At 40.1% G+C, this 19,968-nt stretch overlaps 1 protein-coding gene across 1 annotated transcript; it reads right to left on the reverse strand.

The window, feature by feature from the left end:
* Positions 1-3,705: 3,705 nt before the first annotated feature.
* On the reverse strand, positions 3,706-19,875 carry slc26a11 (solute carrier family 26 member 11). Its single transcript, XM_033623149.2, has 15 exons — positions 19,702-19,875; positions 18,628-18,798; positions 18,284-18,519; positions 14,119-14,311; positions 13,552-13,637; positions 11,751-11,967; positions 11,376-11,554; positions 11,125-11,197; positions 10,299-10,410; positions 10,149-10,204; positions 6,557-6,697; positions 6,334-6,461; positions 5,534-5,633; positions 4,609-4,742; positions 3,706-4,506 (listed from the first exon to the last, which is right to left on the reverse strand). The coding sequence occupies exons 3-15, from the start codon at positions 18,485-18,487 to the stop codon at positions 4,399-4,401; spliced, it is 1,731 nt and encodes a 576-aa protein (XP_033479040.1). The 5' UTR covers positions 18,488-18,519; positions 18,628-18,798; positions 19,702-19,875; the 3' UTR covers positions 3,706-4,398.
* Positions 19,876-19,968: the final 93 nt, after the last annotated feature.

Raw genomic sequence — 19,968 nt, forward strand, 5'->3', positions numbered from 1 at the left:
TCAATCTCAGGTTAGTGTTGAAACATAATGGGGACCTCTTGGTCCTCATAAGTTTGCACATTCCAGCGTTAATGCATCGACTGACCAGCCCCTCTATAAACACCTTTTGTCACAGCAGTGGCTAAAATATCTGAGAGTACATTGAGTTCCTGACCATTTGAAATATATTCTGACCAAATAATCATTAAAGGCTTTTAAGTTTGGCACCCTTGACAACATCTTGTGCTTTTTCATTTTCTCTTACATCAGACATTTATGGGGCACGGATGTGACTTGTCACGTAGGTGGAGTGGAGCAGGTTTTCTTCAAGTAGGTATAACTGCAGATGAGCAGCTACATGACTCACCCACCATCCCTACATGTCGATCCAGGATCAGCAAAATGCTAACACATTTCTGGGTTTTGGGCAAGGAACCTTTAAAGTTTGAAATATGATGAGTTATAGTGTGATTTGCCACACCCATCCTGTTGACTCCTATAGAACTGGCACCAAAGTCTGACTCCTCGAACGCTGTCACTGACATATGCCCTTTCCTTCATTAAGGCTATTGATTCCTTGGTTCCTGGGGTACTTTATAGTTGATTATAATGAACGCTCTCTGCTGCTGGCATGCTGTGGCAGACACGTCTATGTCCCATATAGTTTAGACGTTACTCTAATACTTTCCGCATACACTCCCTAAAGTTTGATTTTTTTTTTTATTTATTTTTTTTTTTTCTGATGTCAAAAAAGACAGATTTTTTTTTGGCATGCCTATGTTGCCTAAATGAAGATGCACTTCTGACGGACATATTAATACATTTAAAAAGATAACCAGTTGAATCTCATGCATGAATTAAACTGGTACATCATATCTCATACACAATTATTACTGTACAGCATGTTTGTGTTGGACCCCACCTTTTGTATTTAACTGTCTGGCTTTGAAAAGGTGTTTTTCTTTTCTTTAATCAGTCCAGTACAAGCCTGGAAAACATTAGATCACTATAGACTGGATGGATTCTCACACTGTCAGTTTCATTTATTGTGATTTTATGGTATTTTTGTGTCACACCTTATCATTATTCACTGGAATTACTGGTGGTCTTACTGTAATGTTTTTGTCTAATCATGTTTCCAAGCTCACTCCCCCTTTAGTGTTACACTCAAGTAAATAATTGACCCAGTCCTTTGTTCTACAAGACAAGAGTGCTGATAATATTTTTTACAACACTTTATGCTGGTAAGTACCCGTGTGCAATAGTAATTCAAACACTTCATTGAAGAGCTGGCAATCATCAATGAGAGAGCCTTACTCAAATACAACTTTCAGTTACTCAGGCAGAAACACTGGTAATAAAAATGTTATGTTTGTGTACCTCTCAGGATGTGTTTGAATACACTAGGTCAAATACTTTCACCAATGAGATGTCAAATAATCAAATCCAAAAGTAAACAGCACATTGTGACAGAGTTACATTGGACCTGGTGGGTGTTTTGATCTTGGTCATAAACAGATATGTTATATGGCATATTCGTTTTGATTAATCAAGTTCACTTCCTGGGCACTGCCGAGGTGCCCTTGAACAAGGCACCGATCCCCCCAACCGCTCAGAGAGCCTGTCATGGGCAGCCCCACTCTGACATCTCTCCACTTAGTGCATGTATAGGTCCTGTTTGTGCATGTGTGTGTTTGGACCTGTGTGTAATTGACAACAGAGTGAAAAACTTGAATTTCCCCTCGGGGATTAATAAAGTATATACAGTTTTTTTAAAAAATGTAAAAACTTGCAGTGGACAGAAGTGCATGGTCGCCTGTCTTGGAATAGCTTTTTTCCCTTTAATTAATATTTTTTATCTATGTATATTGTAATTACAGCCTTGATCTGGTGTGACTGTCCTCCTTGATGTCTCTCTGTCTGTCCACTGACTCCTGGCTGACCCCTTCCTACTCGATGTGTCCACTGTTTTGCTCAGGTGTTGACGGACAGACAGCTGACATCTGTTTCCAGTGTCCTCACTTTGTTGATCAAGGCCCTCACACCCATCTCTTTATTCTGGCCATTTACAGTATACCCATCTATCAGTCAAAAAGCCATTGTAATATATAAGTATACCCATTTACCCCTTGGTAACCTGCCAATCTACGTACTAGTAGACCCATCAACTACCACTACATCACTTCTCATGCGCCACTCCAGTCCTACTCTCAGGGCATTAGCCAACAGAGGTCTTACAGCCCCCAAAAACTTAGCTATATATTGTTAATTTTAAGTGTTTCTTGTATGTACATATTGTTATATAATTCATAATGCTAAATAAGCAATGCTGAAAGTGTATTAGGAGTTAATCACTCAAAAACTCCATCAGGACTGTTTGAGTGTGATCTGATCAGAGTTGACTGACAGTTCTGATAACATGAACAAACAAGACTAAGAGTCAGCTCTGTGTGGCCGTGCTTATGCACAGCTATGCCAAGAGATCAGGCAAATAGAACAGCAAATTATTTTGTAGTCAGAGATTGTTTTCTGTTGAGACTGAATCAGTCTATTTCTTGACACTTGACATAATGCAAACATGCTCAGGATGATAAGGCTAGCATGGCTGACCTCATGGCTGCTCTTTCAGTTTGCTCGTGGCAGCTTCCATTAAAATTGATTATTAATGCCTCACTAAGTCAGTGATTAGCTGGCAGTATGGGAGACTCAAATGTTTTTTTTGTTCAAGATGTGCATTTAAGATGAACACAGTTTCTGAGGATTATCATACAGAGCTGATGGGAGTCGTAGTGTTGAACTGAATGTAAGAAACCATAAAATGTGTATATTTTCACGGGCCCCTGATCAGGAACCTCTCCTGGTGATGCAACAGCCTGGCTAATAATTACTAAACCTGGACACAGCTGATGGATTACAGGGTCAGGATGATGGATGAAGAGGACATACTCAGCCGCCCTGAGGTGCACAAACACTTCATCCTTTTGTACATGTGAAACCAGCTCGTGGTCCTCTGAAGGGCTGGACTTTTGTACTTAACCGTCAATATATACAGGTGTGGTAAAACGTCTTACATAAGTTACATTTTGCAAATTTGGTGTTGAATACTGTACGGTGTTTATTTAATGCTGACACAGTGTAGGCTTGTTAAGAAAACCAGGTGATTTATGCCTTCAATGCTTTCATAAAGCAACCGCTTACTTTGTGATTATGCAGTGCCAATGAAAATATTCACCCCCTTGGAAGTTTCATTATTTCACAAATTCATCAAAGATGTTATTTGTTTTTAAATAGATCAACAGAATAAAACTAAATGTTAAAGTAAAAACTGACTCTGCAAGGTAATCTAGTTTGATTGAAAATATATTACAACCTTACGTCTGTCGGGTGTCTGAGGTTGATTTTCAGCTTGGAAATACTGTGGCAAAGCATTGCTCAGGCCATGGACTGGTAGATGCTGCTGGTTTTGTAAAGGTCTGGTCACAGATTTTACATTAGCGTGGATGTAACTGAGGGTTTATGCATATATCAAATCATGTGGATTTATGGTTTGTGATGTGAAATCACCGGGAAACCTCTGCTTTCAAGAAAATCAGTTTTGACACTAATGCTGCCTCATCATGAATGAATCAGATACCCTCCATGATGACACGAATTTGTGGAAAACGGTGCTGAGACGAATCAACAATTCCTTACTTGACTGCTTTATCACACAAACACACATACATATGAAAATGTAAAATTTTTATTTTAGTAAAAACTCCTCATACAGATGTGGTGTTTTGGGTCAGTAATGTAATTCAATCACTGTTAATGTGACAAGTCCATTTAAACTATTTTGCCACTGCCTTGGCAACATTTCTTTACAGACATAAAAGTAATAAAAGTAAAAGAAACTATAACTTCACCTTTCCTTTTAAATAGATAAATAAAACAATTGATATGTGTCAGCTTTTCTCTTCTGTTCAGTAATCACACACCCATTGTACCTATTCATATTGTGTAAATTCAGGCTTGGTCTCTTGAAGCCCATCTATCACCTTCAGATCTAAAATATAACAGAGGAAGTTCTCTGTTTCTAAAAATATACCTATCTAAGTAATATGATTTTTTTCATTATCTCCTCATTCATATAAAAAGCACGATGTCCCTTAAAATATATAAAAAGCTACAAAACACAGTCTTTTGTCCAATGTTGTTGTGCAATCGTAATATAGTGCTGTAATCTCAGAGATCCCACAATGACTTCTGAAGTCAGGTTTAGCTGTACACCTGACAGCCAGTGAATCAGCTGTTGGAGGTAGTTCATTACTTTTTAACTTCATAACAGCCCAATAATCCCAGATCAGATGTATGGCTGATCAGTGACAGCAGCGAGCATCAAACATCTCCTCTCCAGTCTGTGATTGGACGGTGTTAGTGTTAGTCATCGAGGAGGCTCTCCGCCTCCATCTGCAGTGCCGCCTCCACACTGTGTGTATACCTGAAGCCCTGCAGGTCAGCTGTTAGGAGAACCTCCAGAACAGAGGGCTACAGGTGGGAGGAAGACGGAGACAGTGTGCGTGAAAGAGATAAAAACAGAGGGAGGAACGGATATTTTGTTTTGTATTGTTGTCCTAAGAACTGAGTTACCTTTAATCTGGCAAAGACCAGTAGCACTTCTCGTAGTTTGAACTGCCTCAGCAGGTCCCGAAACTCGCTGATGACTGTGAAATCTATGATGCTGACATGATGGCAATCAAGGACCACTGACCGCGGAGGAGACGCTGGGGGAGACACATTAAGGGGGGACAGAAAGGAAAGGAAATGAGAGGAAAAACCTAGAAAGAGGAGCTGGTTATACAAGAAAAAGATCACCACACATTACTGTGATGGTGTTTTTTTTTACTCTTGGTGCTTTTCAGGACTCGGCATTTTTTGCGCATATGTACTCAGTACGGTTTGCTTCAAGTCCACAGTGAGGTTTGCTTGACCTGTGCACTGTGAACATAATGCGCTTCAGGTTCAATTTGCTCTTTGCCATTATATTTAGCCCTCTAGATCACATGCAATTGTACTGGTACGCTTTAAAAAATAGACAAAACCACGTCAGCCTGTAATGCTTGCAAGGACGCAGGACCAGGAGTAGTTTGGTCTGTGGAAGATACTGCACGTCTTCTGGTGTGGAATGTAGAATACATGGAACTGCTCCAGTCTACAGCACAGAAACACACTGTTTCCCTCAAACTTGAACTTAATCTGAAAGCGAGGAGCTTCATAACTGCACTGCCACACCAAAGTAAAAAACAAAACTACATCAATATATATCATGTATAGGCCATAGTGTGAACAGAGAAAGGACTGAGGCCTTGTCAGAGCTGAAGTTGACCAGAAAGAGAACTGAGTCGTCTTTCAAATGAACTGACAATGTGAACACAAAAAGAACTGAGTACTTTTTATGTTGGTCCACTTTTTGGTGCACGTTCAAAAGACTGAGTTTGGTTGCTAAAAAAGGAGTATATGTGAAAACACCTTAAATGTTCCCTGGAAAAAGATAGACCATCAAACAAATCCTTACCCTGCAGAGCCTGAGTGTGTATGATGTGGCTGAGATACTCCGTGGCCGGAAAGCTGAGTCCACTGCCCAGCTCCATCACCAGCGCACCTTGATCAGACACCTGCACACATCAGGAGCACATTGTTAACACATCAACCACCTTTTACTCTTGCACTGTTAGATACCATAATATTTGGCCTTTTTGTCTTTCACACCTAAATCCACTATTTCAGAGAGGAAGGGCTACTGTTCATTTATTGAGAAACTGTTGTGGGGGAGTAGCTCTGCCACTTCTGAGAATTCTAATAATAACTCTAACAATAAAACAATAATAATAGTGAATGTTATCTATTGGTGCCTTCCGTGGCGGTCAAGGTTACCTTACGTCACATATAATCAGTAATAAAATATATGAGAAGCACCAGTGATCAATTAAATCAACAATAAAACACACATTTTGCAACAGAACAACATGTCATGTTATTAAAAAAAGCCCTTGATCAAGACACTAAAATCTGATAACAAACTCTGATCTTTTAAACGGGAAGATCATATTTCTCTGAACTCTGTTGTGCTACATTCGAAATATCACCACGTGACCATCAACTAATGTTAATATCATTTATACTGTAATACCGGTGGATATTATGGTAATTACACTGAGAAACTGTTGTCTGTTTTTGGCTCACTCGAGTGAATTAAATCCTTGAAAAGTACCTACTGTACCTCTACAGGAAACAAACAAAGCAACATTTGTTAGTTGGCATTGAAAGGCTGCAAATATTTGTCCTCCTCACACACAGTTCTGTACACACAGGTACCTTTATCTGTGGCCTTGCTGCGTTGTACAGCAGCAGGGCTCCAGATACAGCTACACCTGCTATGATGCCGTACTGCACCTGCCAGAAACACATCAGGAACGTCACAACAAAAGGCAGCAGGTCCAACTCTGTGGGAGACACGTGAGCATGAGATCACAGTTAAACAAACATAAACATGTGAGACACACTTGAGTTAAAAAAAAGAAACAGAGAGGACACCTACTGCGTATCCTCCACATTTTAGCCACGATGCGGAAATCAAACATGGGAGCTACCGCACAGATGATAACAGCAGCTAGAGAAGCTTTGGGGATGTAGTAGAAGGCCGGCATGAGGAACGCCAGGGAGAGCAACACTATCACACCTGGAAAAACAGAGAGAGAGACATGAGTCATTTCCAAACCAAGAAAAACACACACACACACACACACACACACACACACACACACACACACACACACACACACACACACACACGAGAGAGAGAATGGAAAGTCACATAAATATTAGAAAAATTGCTTTCTGATGTTCAAGTGGATGATTTAAAATTCAAAAATGAATAATAAAATAACCCCTTTTGTATTTTCACTGACAATATGATGTTGGTCACAAAACCCAGAAAAAATATTTTTTACCTGTGTGATATTGAATTGAACCAGAAAAGCTAAAATACACAAATCTGAGGCCTTTCAACAAACCACTTATTATGCTGTCGTAATTAACTTTTGGAGCACACCCACACAAATCCTTCTGCTCATCTCTGACTCTTCAACCAATGATCACATAGTCAGGGTGATGTACTTATTCATGGTTTGATTCAAAAGGTCTCTTCTATTCTTTCTTTACTTCAGGGGTTTTCAATGTTTTAAAGCCTTAGCTGAAAGTGAGAATGAGTGTGCAGGGACCCTCTACTGCACTGTATAAAACTGAGCTGCATATTAAACTGGGTCTATAATAATGTTTGGGCAAACTAAAGTGCCATGTATAAACATACAGTACAGGCAAAAAGTTTGGACACACCTTCTCATTCAATGCATTTTCTTTATTTTCATGACTATTTACATTGTAGATTCTCACTGAAGGCATCAAAACTATGAATGAACACATGTGGAGTTATGTACTTAACAAAAAAAGGTGAAATAACTGAAAACATGTTTTATATTCTAGTTTCTTCAAAATAGCCACCCTTTGCTCTGATTACTGCTTTGCACACTCTTGGCATTCTCTCCATGAGCTTCAAGAGGTAGTCACCTGAAATGGTTTCCACTTCACAGGTGTGCCTTATCAGGGTTAATTAGTGGAATTTCTTGCTTTATCAATGGGGTTGGGACCATCAGTTGTGTTGTGCAGAAGTCAGGTTAATACACAGCCGACAGCCCTATTGGACAACTGTTAAAATTCATATTATGGCAAGAACCAATCAGCTAACTAAAGAAAAACAAGTGGCCATCATTACTTTAAGAAATGAAGGTCAGTCAGTCCGGAAAATTGCAAAAACTTTAAATGTGTCCCCAAGTGGAGTCGCAAAAACCATCAAGCGCTACAACGAAACTGGCACACATGAGGACCGACCCAGGAAAGGAAGACCAAGAGTCACCTCTGCTTCTGAGGATAAGTTCATCCGAGTCACCAGCCTCAGAAATGGCAAGTTAACAGCAGCTCAGATCAGAGACCAGATGAATGCCACACAGAGTTCTAGCAGCAGACCCATCTCTAGAACAACTGTTAAGAGGAGACTGCGCCAATCAGGCCTTCATGGTCAAATAGCTGCTAGGAAACCACTGCTAAGGAGAGGCAACAAGCAGAAGAGATTTGTTTGGGCCAAGAAACACAAGGAATGGACATTAGACCAGTGGAAATCTGTGCTTTGGTCTGATGAGTCCAAATTTGAGATCTTTGGTTCCAACCGCCGTGTCTTTGTGAGACGCAGAAAAGGTGAACGGATGGATTCCACATGCCTGGTTCCCACTGTGAAGCATGGAGGAGGAGGTGTGATGGTGTGGGGGTGTTTTGCTGGTGACACTGTTGGGGATTTATTCAAAATTGAAGGCACACTGAACCAGCATGGCTACCACAGCATCCTGCAGCGACATGCCATCCCATCCGGTTTGCGTTTAGTTGGACCATCATTTATTTTTCAACAGGACAATGACCCCAAACACACCTCCAGGCTGTGTAAGGGCTATTTGACCAAGCAGGAGAGTGATGGAGTGCTGCGGCAGATGACCTGGCCTCCACAGTCACCGGACCTGAACCCAATCGAGATGGTTTGGGGTGAGCTGGACCGCAGAGTGAAGGCAAAGGGGCCAACAAGTGCTAAACACCTCTGGGAACTCCTTCAAGACTGTTGGAAAACCATTTCAGGTGACTACCTCTTGAAGCTCATGGAGAGAATGCCAAGAGTGTGCAAAGCAGTAATCAGAGCAAAGGGTGGCTATTTTGAAGAAACTAGAATATAAAACTTGTTTTCAGTTATTTCACCTTTTTTTGTTAAGTACATAACTCCATGTGTTCATTCATAGTTTTGATGCCTTCAGTGAGAATCTACAATGTAAATAGTCATGAAAATAAAGAAAACGCATTGAATGAGAAGGTGTGTCCAAACTTTTGGCCTGTACTGTACCTTTAAATGGTGCATACATAATTTTTCACATCTTGGATTTCTTTCATGGGTAACAGCTAGCCTATCATAAATGTTACGTACTGTAAATTAAATATAGGCTGATTTATCTTCTATTTATCTGCTAATAGTATGTTGGATTTATGTTAATGTGTTTTTTCAGACATATTTCAAATTTGTGAGAAAATTAAACGCTTTAAAAAAAAAAAAAATCAAACAACAATTTGGCAGCTGTCCTGCAGTAACTCTGAGGAACCCATAGGGGTCACAGACACAGACCTGTTGAAGACCCAGGATTTAGTTTCTTAAACAAAGAGTATGTTGGTGGAAAGCAGGCCTCCAGGAAGTGCATCGAGCTTTAACATGGAAATATAAAGAGAAATGGATACAGCATTTGAGGCAGGGCTCCCTTCAAGTTGCACGATCATTTCGTGGGCGTTGTGATGCTCATAAAAATTATCCACTGATTCACAGTCGTCTCTCAGAATGCAAGTCTGTTAGAAAGTCTCACTTTGGGCTCATTGGCTTCACATGACAGGATAGGAAGTTGTAATTCTACTGTTTGGCCTATAAAGAAACTGGCTTCAAAGCCCAACACACTTCCTGTGGGCCTGGGCTCTGAAGTTGTAGTTGCCTAACAGTAGAATTACAACTTCCAATCCTGTCACGTGATGCTAATGGGCCCAAAAAGAGATTTTCTAGTAGACTTGCATTGTGAAAGAGACATCTGTGAATCTGGATTTTTTTTTTTTTTTTTTTTTGGAGCATCACAACCCTCACAAAATGTCAGGGAGGCAGCACCGATCGTTCGGGTAATTTTTTTCCCAGCTGTTGAACGTTTTTGGCCTCATGCACCACTGAGCAACTCTCATAGGAATGAACACAGTCCTGCCTCCAATGCTGTATGCATTTCTCTTTATACATCCATGATGGAGAGGGGATGAGATTAAAAAATCCATAAATTGCTTGTGTCCACATGCTGGGCTGCCTCTGTGTACTGCTAAAACCGGTTTTGGATGTTTCCTTTAACACTCTTACCTCTGACCTCCATGACAGCTCTCAGACATCTCACCAGAGGAGACAGAGAGGGAAAAGGAAGCAAGGAACTAAGAGAAGAGTGGATGATGGAGGATAACACAGACCACCACAAGAGGGCAGAAGAGACACAGTGAGATTTGAAAATGTCAGGACTCACTGGTGACAATCCCTCCAGCTGGAGTGCACACACCAGTCTGAGAGTTCACAGCTGTCCTGGATGTGAGGAGAAAACATGACAATGTAAATATCAGACATCTGAGCTCTCTAGGCTGCTGTCTCTCTGTCTGTCCCACATGCACATACACACCTCCCAAAGCTGCCAGTGACAGGGTAGGCCGACACAAAGGAGCCCATGATGTTGGTCACACCAATTGCCAGCAGTTCCTGATTGGCATCAATTCTGTAGTCGTTCTGACTGGCTGAGGAGAAACAAGGGAGTTAAAATCAGTCAACAGTCTGATGAAACACTCATTCTTTAGCTGCCTTAAATACCTAACACTGGTATGATGTGTAACAGTATGAAGTGCAGCATGACATGTTTTATAGCATGTTTTTATAAAGTCTACAGTTCCAGTAAATGGGTTTGCATACACAAAGTCGGCAGCCATGCTGGCAGCTCAGCGAGGCTTTACTTTGGAACAGAGGTGTTTTGAGCTAATGTTAACATCAGCATACTAACATGTTCACAGTGACAATGCTAACATACTGATGGTTAGCAGTTATAATGTTTAGCATGTTCCAAATGTTAGTTGGTAATTAGCACAAAATGCAGGTACAGCTGGGGCTGATGGGTATCTTGTAATAAACCAAAGTGTTGGACAAATTAAAATTTGGGCCTGATGATGGCGCTGGTGGAAAAGTTCAGATCATTGCAGTTGTTACAGGTCATTTTGAGAGGGAAATGTATGTCTGTAATGGCTGTCGAGACATTTAACTCAAAACCACAAGTGTCAGTCTCACTGTGGAGCTGCAGGAAAAGTAAATGGATCAACCAGGATTTATCCTCTGGAGAATACGAATGTCTGAGCTAAATTTCATGACAATCCATCTGACAATTGTTAAGATATTTCAGTCTGGACCCACGAACATATCGGGATAGTCGCCATGCTGCTGCCGTGGCTAAAAACACTCACCAAAGGCTTTAGCAATAGCAATGCTCTCCAACAGACCCATGAAGGGAATCACAGCAAGCCCTCCTCCAAAGCCCTGCATAAAACACACACACACACACACACACACACACACACACACACAGAGGCAGACTGTCTAGTCAGCTGCTCTTCTTGTGAACTGGAAAGATTCTGGGAAGTGAAAGTTGCAACTCATTCTGCAAATAGCGTCACTGCCTTCTCACTGTAGCTGGCCTCATCTCTCTGCTTCTTACCTCTACAATCTCTCCAAAGGAGACGACGGTGCCGTTGGCTGTGGTGTCCGAGGTGGGTGGGGGCCTAAATGGCGGGAGCCCCTGGGTAGTTTCCCCAGTGACTGTAAACACGGGATGACCGTAAGCATTCCAGGAAAATGCTACCAAGGATGCAGCCACGACCACCAGAGCGTTACGCACTGACCAAGACAGAGAGGACATGATGGAAATGGTCAAAGAGCACACCATCAATCATGAAAGATAAATGCATCCTGGAATACCATTCATTCATTGTAAATGAAATAATAATAGACCTGCAGTATATCTTAACAACCTATAATTGGCTATCAATTTTTCAGATACTTTGTAAAACACTGTCATCACACAGGTACTCACTGGTAGCAACAGTCCACACTAGTTTCCTGGCGACTCTGGAGCAGGTGGGGGCGTCGTCAGAGCCCAGACGGGTCTTCATAAACAACAACATGACCAGCAGAGCGAGACAAAGCAGACCCAGTACCACATCACCTATTCTGGCTTCTGGGATCTTGTAGAAGGTGTAGTAAACCTCCAGGAAGAACTCGTGGGGAACGTCCTGGAGTCCCAGAATATTCTAGACAGAGAAACAACACGACTGCCATCAGCTAAAACCAGCGACACTGAGAGGAGCTATAGATTTGGTCTCTCGGTTTGCTTCTTAGATTGAAACAGTAACTGCAAAATTAAGTTGCACACACAAATAAAATCAAATGCTCTTAAATTATATTCCTTCAGTTTGTATATAGTTTGGCACTGGAGAGTAAATCTTTACTCTTTACAGATTAAAACTATCGATGCAGCTGTAGATAAAAACAGAATGGTTTGGGAGACCTGCAAAAATGTCACAAGGCCCCAGTTAAAGTGAACCTTCTGTATGTAACTTGTAACTTCCTGGACAGTGTATACAGTGGATAAAACTAACAACAGGATAAAGATAAATGCTAAAACATAATGGCACAAGAGGAAAAAAGCCATCAAGTCAGTAAAGTAACTGACCGATACTCAGTAATATCCATTATACAGAAAATCAGCTATCATAATCTGCTGGTCAATCCAGACCACGTAAGACTGGCAGTGAAACACCTTTGTGTATTTAAAGGTGAAACAGAGTTTGAAATACGTTTTTTGCTTTAAATTATCATTAGCAAATAAATGTTGTTTGCTAAATATAATGTCTGTAGAACAGTGGTTCCCAAATGGTTCAGCCAGGTGGTCCAGTTTTCTCCTTAGCATTAGTTCAAGGTCCACATAGTATAATATATTCAGTGTCATGCTTGCATTTGAACATGTCATCGAGCTAGTTCGCTGTCTCTGTCAAGTAGGTGTCCCTTAGTCGCTCACTCTACAGCAATAAACAGCACTTGAAAATAAAAGCTCTGAGCCGGAAATTCACTGTACTTCAAAATAAAGTGTGTTTTCCACAGACTTGGCATGTTAGCGAGTCACATGCAGTCTATTTAGAAAGGTCTCGCAACCCACCAGTTGGGGACCACTGCAGCAGAATAATGACACCATCTACATTCAGAGTGGTTCCCTTTAAGTATCATTTTCACTATACAATTCTGTCTGCCACCGTGTATGAGCTCGATTTAAGGCACAAAGGAAGTGCACCAACCATCGTACAATCAAAACAGGAAGAGGATAGCACTTTTGTTTTCCCTGGTAGCTATAAGTCACGATCCCCAGTTACTAAACAGTATCAGTGTAAGTTTTTTGCAGTTACTATCCCCAGTAGAGGAAATGGCAGATAGAGGAACAACCAAAGTGACCATGGAAAACAAAATGCAGTGTGTCCTGCATCACTGGTAGTTGCTAGTTTCTGAAGAAAACAGAAAGAACCCAGTTGTCTTTGCGACAGCAGCGGTAACAATAATATCACTGAGAAATACTAGGGGTATAAAAGTTGAGAAGTTGTCTGACTGAGTGGGACATTTTGCGGTTGAAAAATAAAATTGTGCTTTTTGCCAGACAAACTAAAAGAGACACTGTTTCTAAATCACCTCAAACATATCTTTGACATTTCTGTTAATGAGTACAGGAGTTGGGAACTGCTGGTTTTGTAGATGTGGGTCATTGTTTCTGTTGCTGTAAGTGTGCGTGTGTGTGTGTGTGTGTGTTTGTGTGTAGTGACAAGTGTGTGCATGTGTTTCACTCTCACCTTGACCTGGCCGAAGCCAATGGTTACTGCAGCAGCACAAGTGAAGCCTTTTATAACAGGGTAAGAGATGAAGTCCAGCAGAAAACCTGCAGAAGACAAGCGAGGCCATGAATGATTTACAGAGCCGTGACTCTGACTTTGATGGTTCAGATGCACAGGTTTCACAGAAAGAGTGTGCGTGGTTAAGCTGAGGAAGTTGTAGATATGGTGGCAGGAAGTGGCTCCTCTGCGCTCACAATCTAATCTCCTGTTTCCTCTCTGCAGTTTGTCCCTTAACATTTATCTCTCTCTTTTCTACACAATTTGTTTTTAATATTGTTATATTATTATATCAGGGTTTTGATACAGAGCTCATCCTAAATTTCACAGACTGGAAGATGTTACAGAAAAATATCATCGCTCTTATGTGAAAACAACATGTCACATTGTGAAACAAACTCACTTTTATTTTGCTAAAAACTGCCTTTTGTAATTACCACTTGGCTCACAAGTGACTCAAACCAAAAAAAATCCCAAAACTGGTATCACAAGATTTCCACATGACCCCAGCAGCCCTCCCCTAATTACCTAATCTCAGTAATGCCATTACAGCTTGGATGAGTCCACAGAGGAGGCTGAGCAACACGGCTCGGTGTGGCTGCCCCCCGACCACGGAGAAACACAGGAGGGACATGATGGCCGTGGGACCCAGTGTCACGTCCTTAGAGGTCCCCAGGAGGGTGTAGATGAACCCCCCCATGAAGGCAGAGTAGAGTCCATACTGTGGAGAGAGATGCTTTTAGATCACATTTCAGATTTATTTTCATCACTCAAAAATGTGTTTGTTAACACCAGTGCAATGTGCTATATACTAGATGAAATACAACAGTCTTTTGAAAAATACTACAAAGAATTCTACTCTCAACCCAAAGCAGCAGAACTTTCAACCATAAAAAACTTCTTGGAATCACTTGATTCACCATCGATAGGTGTAGAACAAAACAAACAGGTAATGCAGGAAATCACAAAAGCAGAAATAGAGTGTGTCATATCCAGACTGAAAACAAACAAGGTAGCGGGAGGAGATGGTTTTCCAGCAGAATGGTACAAGTCATTTAGAGACTCTCTGATACCCATTCTTCAAAAATGTTTCAACCATGTTCTTGCAGGGGGAGAGACCCCAATTTCTTGGAAACAGGCTATAATATCTGTGATCCCAAAAACAGGTAAGGACAGGACGGATTGCAGCTCTTATAGACCTATCTCAGTTTTAAATATAGATTACAGGTTATTCGCCTCAATAATGGCAATAGACACAGACCAAGCGGGATTTATTAAAAACAGACAGACGCAAGATAATGTAAGATGTGCTCTCTACTTGGTTGAAAACATGAATAAAAATAAGTCAAAGTCCCTGGCAATCAGCCTAGACGCAGAAAAGGCTTTCGATTCAGTACGATGGGACTTCTTATATTTGGTTCTACAACGTTTTGGCTTCAGGGAGGAATTCATAGGATGTATCAAATCCTTATATGACTCACCAACAGCTCGGATTAAATTGAATGGCAGTCTATCAGGAGTAATTACTCTAGAAAAGGGTTGCCGTCAAGGCTGTCCCTTAAGTCCCACCTTCTTCGCAATATTCATAGAGCCACTTGCTCAAATAATTAGGGAAGATGTTGAAATAACAGGAATCTCAATTGACGAGACTGAGCATAAAATACGTCTGTACGCAGATGACGTTTTTGTGACCCTCTCCAACCCAGAATCCAGCCTGCCTAAACTTATGTCATGCCTTGAACAGTTTGGTTTTTATTCAGGATATAAGTTGAACACACACAAAACCTTAATCCTTTCCTATAACTATTCACCAGACGAGAACACACGTAAAAAGTACAATTTTAAATGGAAAGCCAACATGATCAAATACCTCGGTATCAATATACCAAAGAAACTGACTAATATCTATAAAGAAAATTATGACACTGCTACAAAGGAAATAAAAACTGATATGGACAGGTGGGCACCCCTAACACTAAATATGTATAATCGAATAGAGATTATAAAGATGAACATGCTCCCACGATTGCTATTCCTTTTTAAGTCCCTGCCAGTAGAGATACCAATGAAACAGTTCAATGAATGGAATCGATTAATTTCCAGATTTATATGGAAAGGTCAGAAGCCTTGGGTGCGCTTTAAAACGCTACAGTTAGCAAAAGAAGAGGGGGGAATGTCTCTTCCCTGCTTAGAAGATTACTTCAAAACAGCACAATTAAGATACCTAGTCTGCTGGTGCAATAATAAATATGATGCAAAATGGAAAGACATAGAATTAAGTCAATTGGATACCCCCCTTCAATCCATACTGGGAGATAAAATGTCTAAATCCATACATTCAGATAAGTTAAGCTATTGGACCATGGTCTACCTCAATATTTGGTTTAAAGAATGTAAAAATCTAAAACTGGAGGGAAATACTCGTTTGTTAAGATGGGTGGCATACGATAAAGATTTTATGCCAGCGAAGCTAGATTCAAAATTTAAGCAATGGGTTTGGAAAGGCATAACATCATACTGTGTGATCTCAAACAACAGAGGCTTGGAAAGTTTTCAATATTTTAAAGACACTTACGACTTGGACAAACGGGATTATTACAGATATTTGCAGCTTAGGCATCATTTTGATAAAAATATTAAAACTACTGAGGAAATAGAATCGAGTATTATTAACATCTTTAGAGATGCTTATAAGGGTAACACTCACAAAAGACTGGTATCAAGAATATATTCATGTTTACAATCCGCAAAGAACCATTCAACCTTATATGTTAAAACCAAATGGGAGAAGGAATCAAACATAACTCTAACAGAGGAAGAATGGTTAAATATATGCAAAATACAATCCTCCACCTCCAGCTCTGGCCAATGGCGAGAGTTTGCTTGGAAGAACATTATTAGATTCTTTATTACTCCAAGAATAAAATATTTACAGAATGGTAGACCAGAATGTGGGATTTGCTGGAGACAATGTAACAACTTAATGGCTGATCATTTCCACATATTTTGGAATTGCCCAGCGATACAAACCTATTGACTATAGTGTTACAAATAAAATTAATACTGGGTCTTGAGATTGATCATAGTTTTGGCACTATATATTTAGGTAATATACCACCCGAATTAAGTGCTCAGGACAAGTATCTTCTTAAGATATTGCTTGTAGCCATTGACTAAGAAATGGCTAGATAAGGACCCACCAACAATAGGAGAGTGGAGAGCAGTAGTACAGGCAATGTATGACATGGAGAAACTGACCTTTTCTTTAAAGGCCCAGTGTGTAAAATGGGTTGAAAACAGTGACATCAGTGGTCAAATTCTAGATTGCAGGGCTCACTCGCTCACCCCCCCCCGGCGACCTCTCTAAAGCAAGGCCCTTGATATATATATATATAAAAGCATAATTATAAGGCTACGAAAACCAAACGAATTTTATTTTATAGCGATTATACACTTGTATAAACATATTGATGGGTAGAATATTCAGATTCAGATTCAGATTGACAATAAACCATGCCAAATATTACACACTGGCCCTTTAAGACTTAACAAAGAGAAATTCCGTAGGTATTGGTCAAAATGGTCATATTATACATGCAACAGGGTATTGCCTCTATTTTCATCCTTGTCTTTACACATGCGGTCTAATTGTACTACCATATTTAAATTGTTTTTATATATGCTGTATACCCAGTGAATATATAATTGTATTTTATTTTATATTTATTTATTTTTTTGTTGTACCCTGGACTGAGTGGGGCTTACACTAGAGTTGCAAGCAGATCTGTAAGAAAACGGTGACAAGACATTGGACATTTTAAATTTCTGTGAATGCCAACAATGACTGAGATTGGGATGTTTTGGACTCAATCCCCACCAAATTGATGCTGGGTCCATGATTTCTTTGTACATCTTTCCATCTTTACAGGACTACTGACAAAAGTAACCCTTAACATATTTGACTACTGATAACACAAGAATTGTATTGTATTACCCCATGGTGACCTGTCTGTTAGATTTATGTTCCTTTATAACAAAAATCTAAAAATAAAGTAAAAAAAAAAAAAGTGTTTGTCTTCTTGGAATGAATGTAATTTAAAGAGTATTTCTAGATGTCTTAAAACATGTCTGGAAGGGATCTTGAGATTTGACAGTTTTGTCAATTAATCGATTACTCATTTGGTTGATAAAAACATTGAAAATTACCCTCATTATTTCCCAGAACCCAAATTGACATCTTTAAATGTCTTGTTTTGTCCAAAAAACAGTTCAGAACCAACAGATATTCAATTTGCAATGGCATAAGACAGAAGAAAGACAGCACGTCCTCACATTTGAGAAAATGTGTGCTTGACATAGACAATTGATTGACTCCCAAAACAGCTGTTGATTAACATTCTGTCTATAAACTAACAGATAAATAAAGATGATGATTTAAGTGAAGGCAAAAGCATCAGTAAAAATGTATCAGTATGATACAGGATGTGACTATATTTTTAACTCTGTAGTTGAGCAGAAGTGACAAACATAGGGAGGGGATGCACACTGCTTCTCTTCTTTTGCTCATGTAATTCTTTCAGTGTGTAAGGAAATGGAGATCCAAATAAAATATACTGGAACAAGATGATTTTAGCATCTTGATGACTAAATACAGCCCGGCTGAAATATCTGGAGAGAGCTGAACGTGATTCACCTGCACAGGAAGACCGGCAACTTCAGCATAAGCCAGAGCCTGCGGTACAGTCGTCAGCCCGACGGTGAGGCCTGCGAGCAGGTCCATCTGAAGCCACTTCAGCTTGTACCTGGGCAGCCAGGAGAGGATCGGCAACCAGGCCTTCAGGGTGCTGTAGGAGCAGCAGCCCCGTGCTGTAACTTGGCCCAGCAGAGGCCGGTCCATCGTACCAAGGATTAGAGGTGATGAAGGAGAACCTGGAGAGGAGGATGAAGAGACAGCAGCAAGTGCATTAAGTTAAAGTGATGTTTTACATATTCAAATGTGTGCATGAGTGAGCTGATTACAGAACAAAAGCCACTTACACAAAGTGATTAAGTTTCCTCCTCTACTTTAAATGCGACTCATCGACTGGGAGTGCCGCTTGGTTTCTCTGTCTTTGGTTTGCCTTGTATTTCCCTGCAGGCATTCATGGAGACATACCGAAGGTCTGCTCTGTGAAAGTGGAAGCCATATCTTCAGATGCATGCTGTGATCTGTGTGTCATAGAAAAAGAAGAAGTCTTCAGTAAGCTCACCTGCAAGATGCTAAATCACCTGAGGACGGAGATTCCTCAGAGCTTTAAGGTCTTTATAATCATATGATGGTCATATGACAGGTAACTGCATATGCATCGCTAACCAGACGTCGTTTTATAACCCCCACAACTTTTTCTGCACAATCACCTCTTGTACAAACCATAAAACTCCCTGACAAAGACACATTCCTGCACATATTCCTCAGTTTAATGTGAGTTACCAGTAGCTTCATCTTACAGTGTGGTGTTTTATTTATCTCTTATTGGGTCCTATAATGTATTTAGGTACCATAGGCTATAATGTTCCACTAGATATGAATAAGCAATGAGATGTTGCATTGACAAAGTGGGAAAACAGGAATAAAATAACAGTGTGACTGTAACAAACAGAATGTGCTAAATTAAGATAAAATACAAGAAAACAAAACAGAACAAAAACCACCACAATAAAATAAAATTGACTAGAATAGAAAAAACAAATGGACATAGGAAAATAATAGAGCAGAAAAAAGTGGAGTATAATAGAAAAGAAAAAGACACACACACAACTGAACAACACAGAAAAACAAACAGAACAAAATAATAATAAAGCAATAATAATAAAACAAACAGAGAAGTTTACAGCAGAAAAAGCAACACAATAGAAAAAACAACACAACAAAACAAAATAGAAAACACCACACAATAGAATAGAATAGAGCAGAAAAGCAAGGCAATAATATAAAACAGAAAAACAATAGAATGGAGCAATAAAGGCAACACTAGTATAAAACAGGCGAACAACGCTGTCGAACACAATAAAAAACACTATATAATAAAATAAAAAAGAAGAAAAACAATAGAATATAATAGAAACCCTTACTAAATGTGATGTCCTCTCCGTATATATTATTCCGGGGTTCAGCTGTGATTTTCAGGCTCTTCTCTTTAAATGTGTCGCTGTGTTACTGTCGCTAAAAACCACTTCCCAATAGTTGACATTCTGCTGATGAAGCGCGAGACACGGGTTCCTGTTTTCTGCTTTCACGTGATCTCTATCATGTGACCACGGGTGGGCTGGGCTTAAATTGTTTCCGGAAGACGTGAAAACAAGTCCAACACCGTCGTTTATTTACGGTGATGCTGCACA

Source organism: Epinephelus lanceolatus, chromosome 3 (genome assembly GCF_041903045.1).
Source record: "Epinephelus lanceolatus isolate andai-2023 chromosome 3, ASM4190304v1, whole genome shotgun sequence".
Classification (NCBI taxonomy): domain Eukaryota; kingdom Metazoa; phylum Chordata; class Actinopteri; order Perciformes; family Serranidae; genus Epinephelus; species Epinephelus lanceolatus.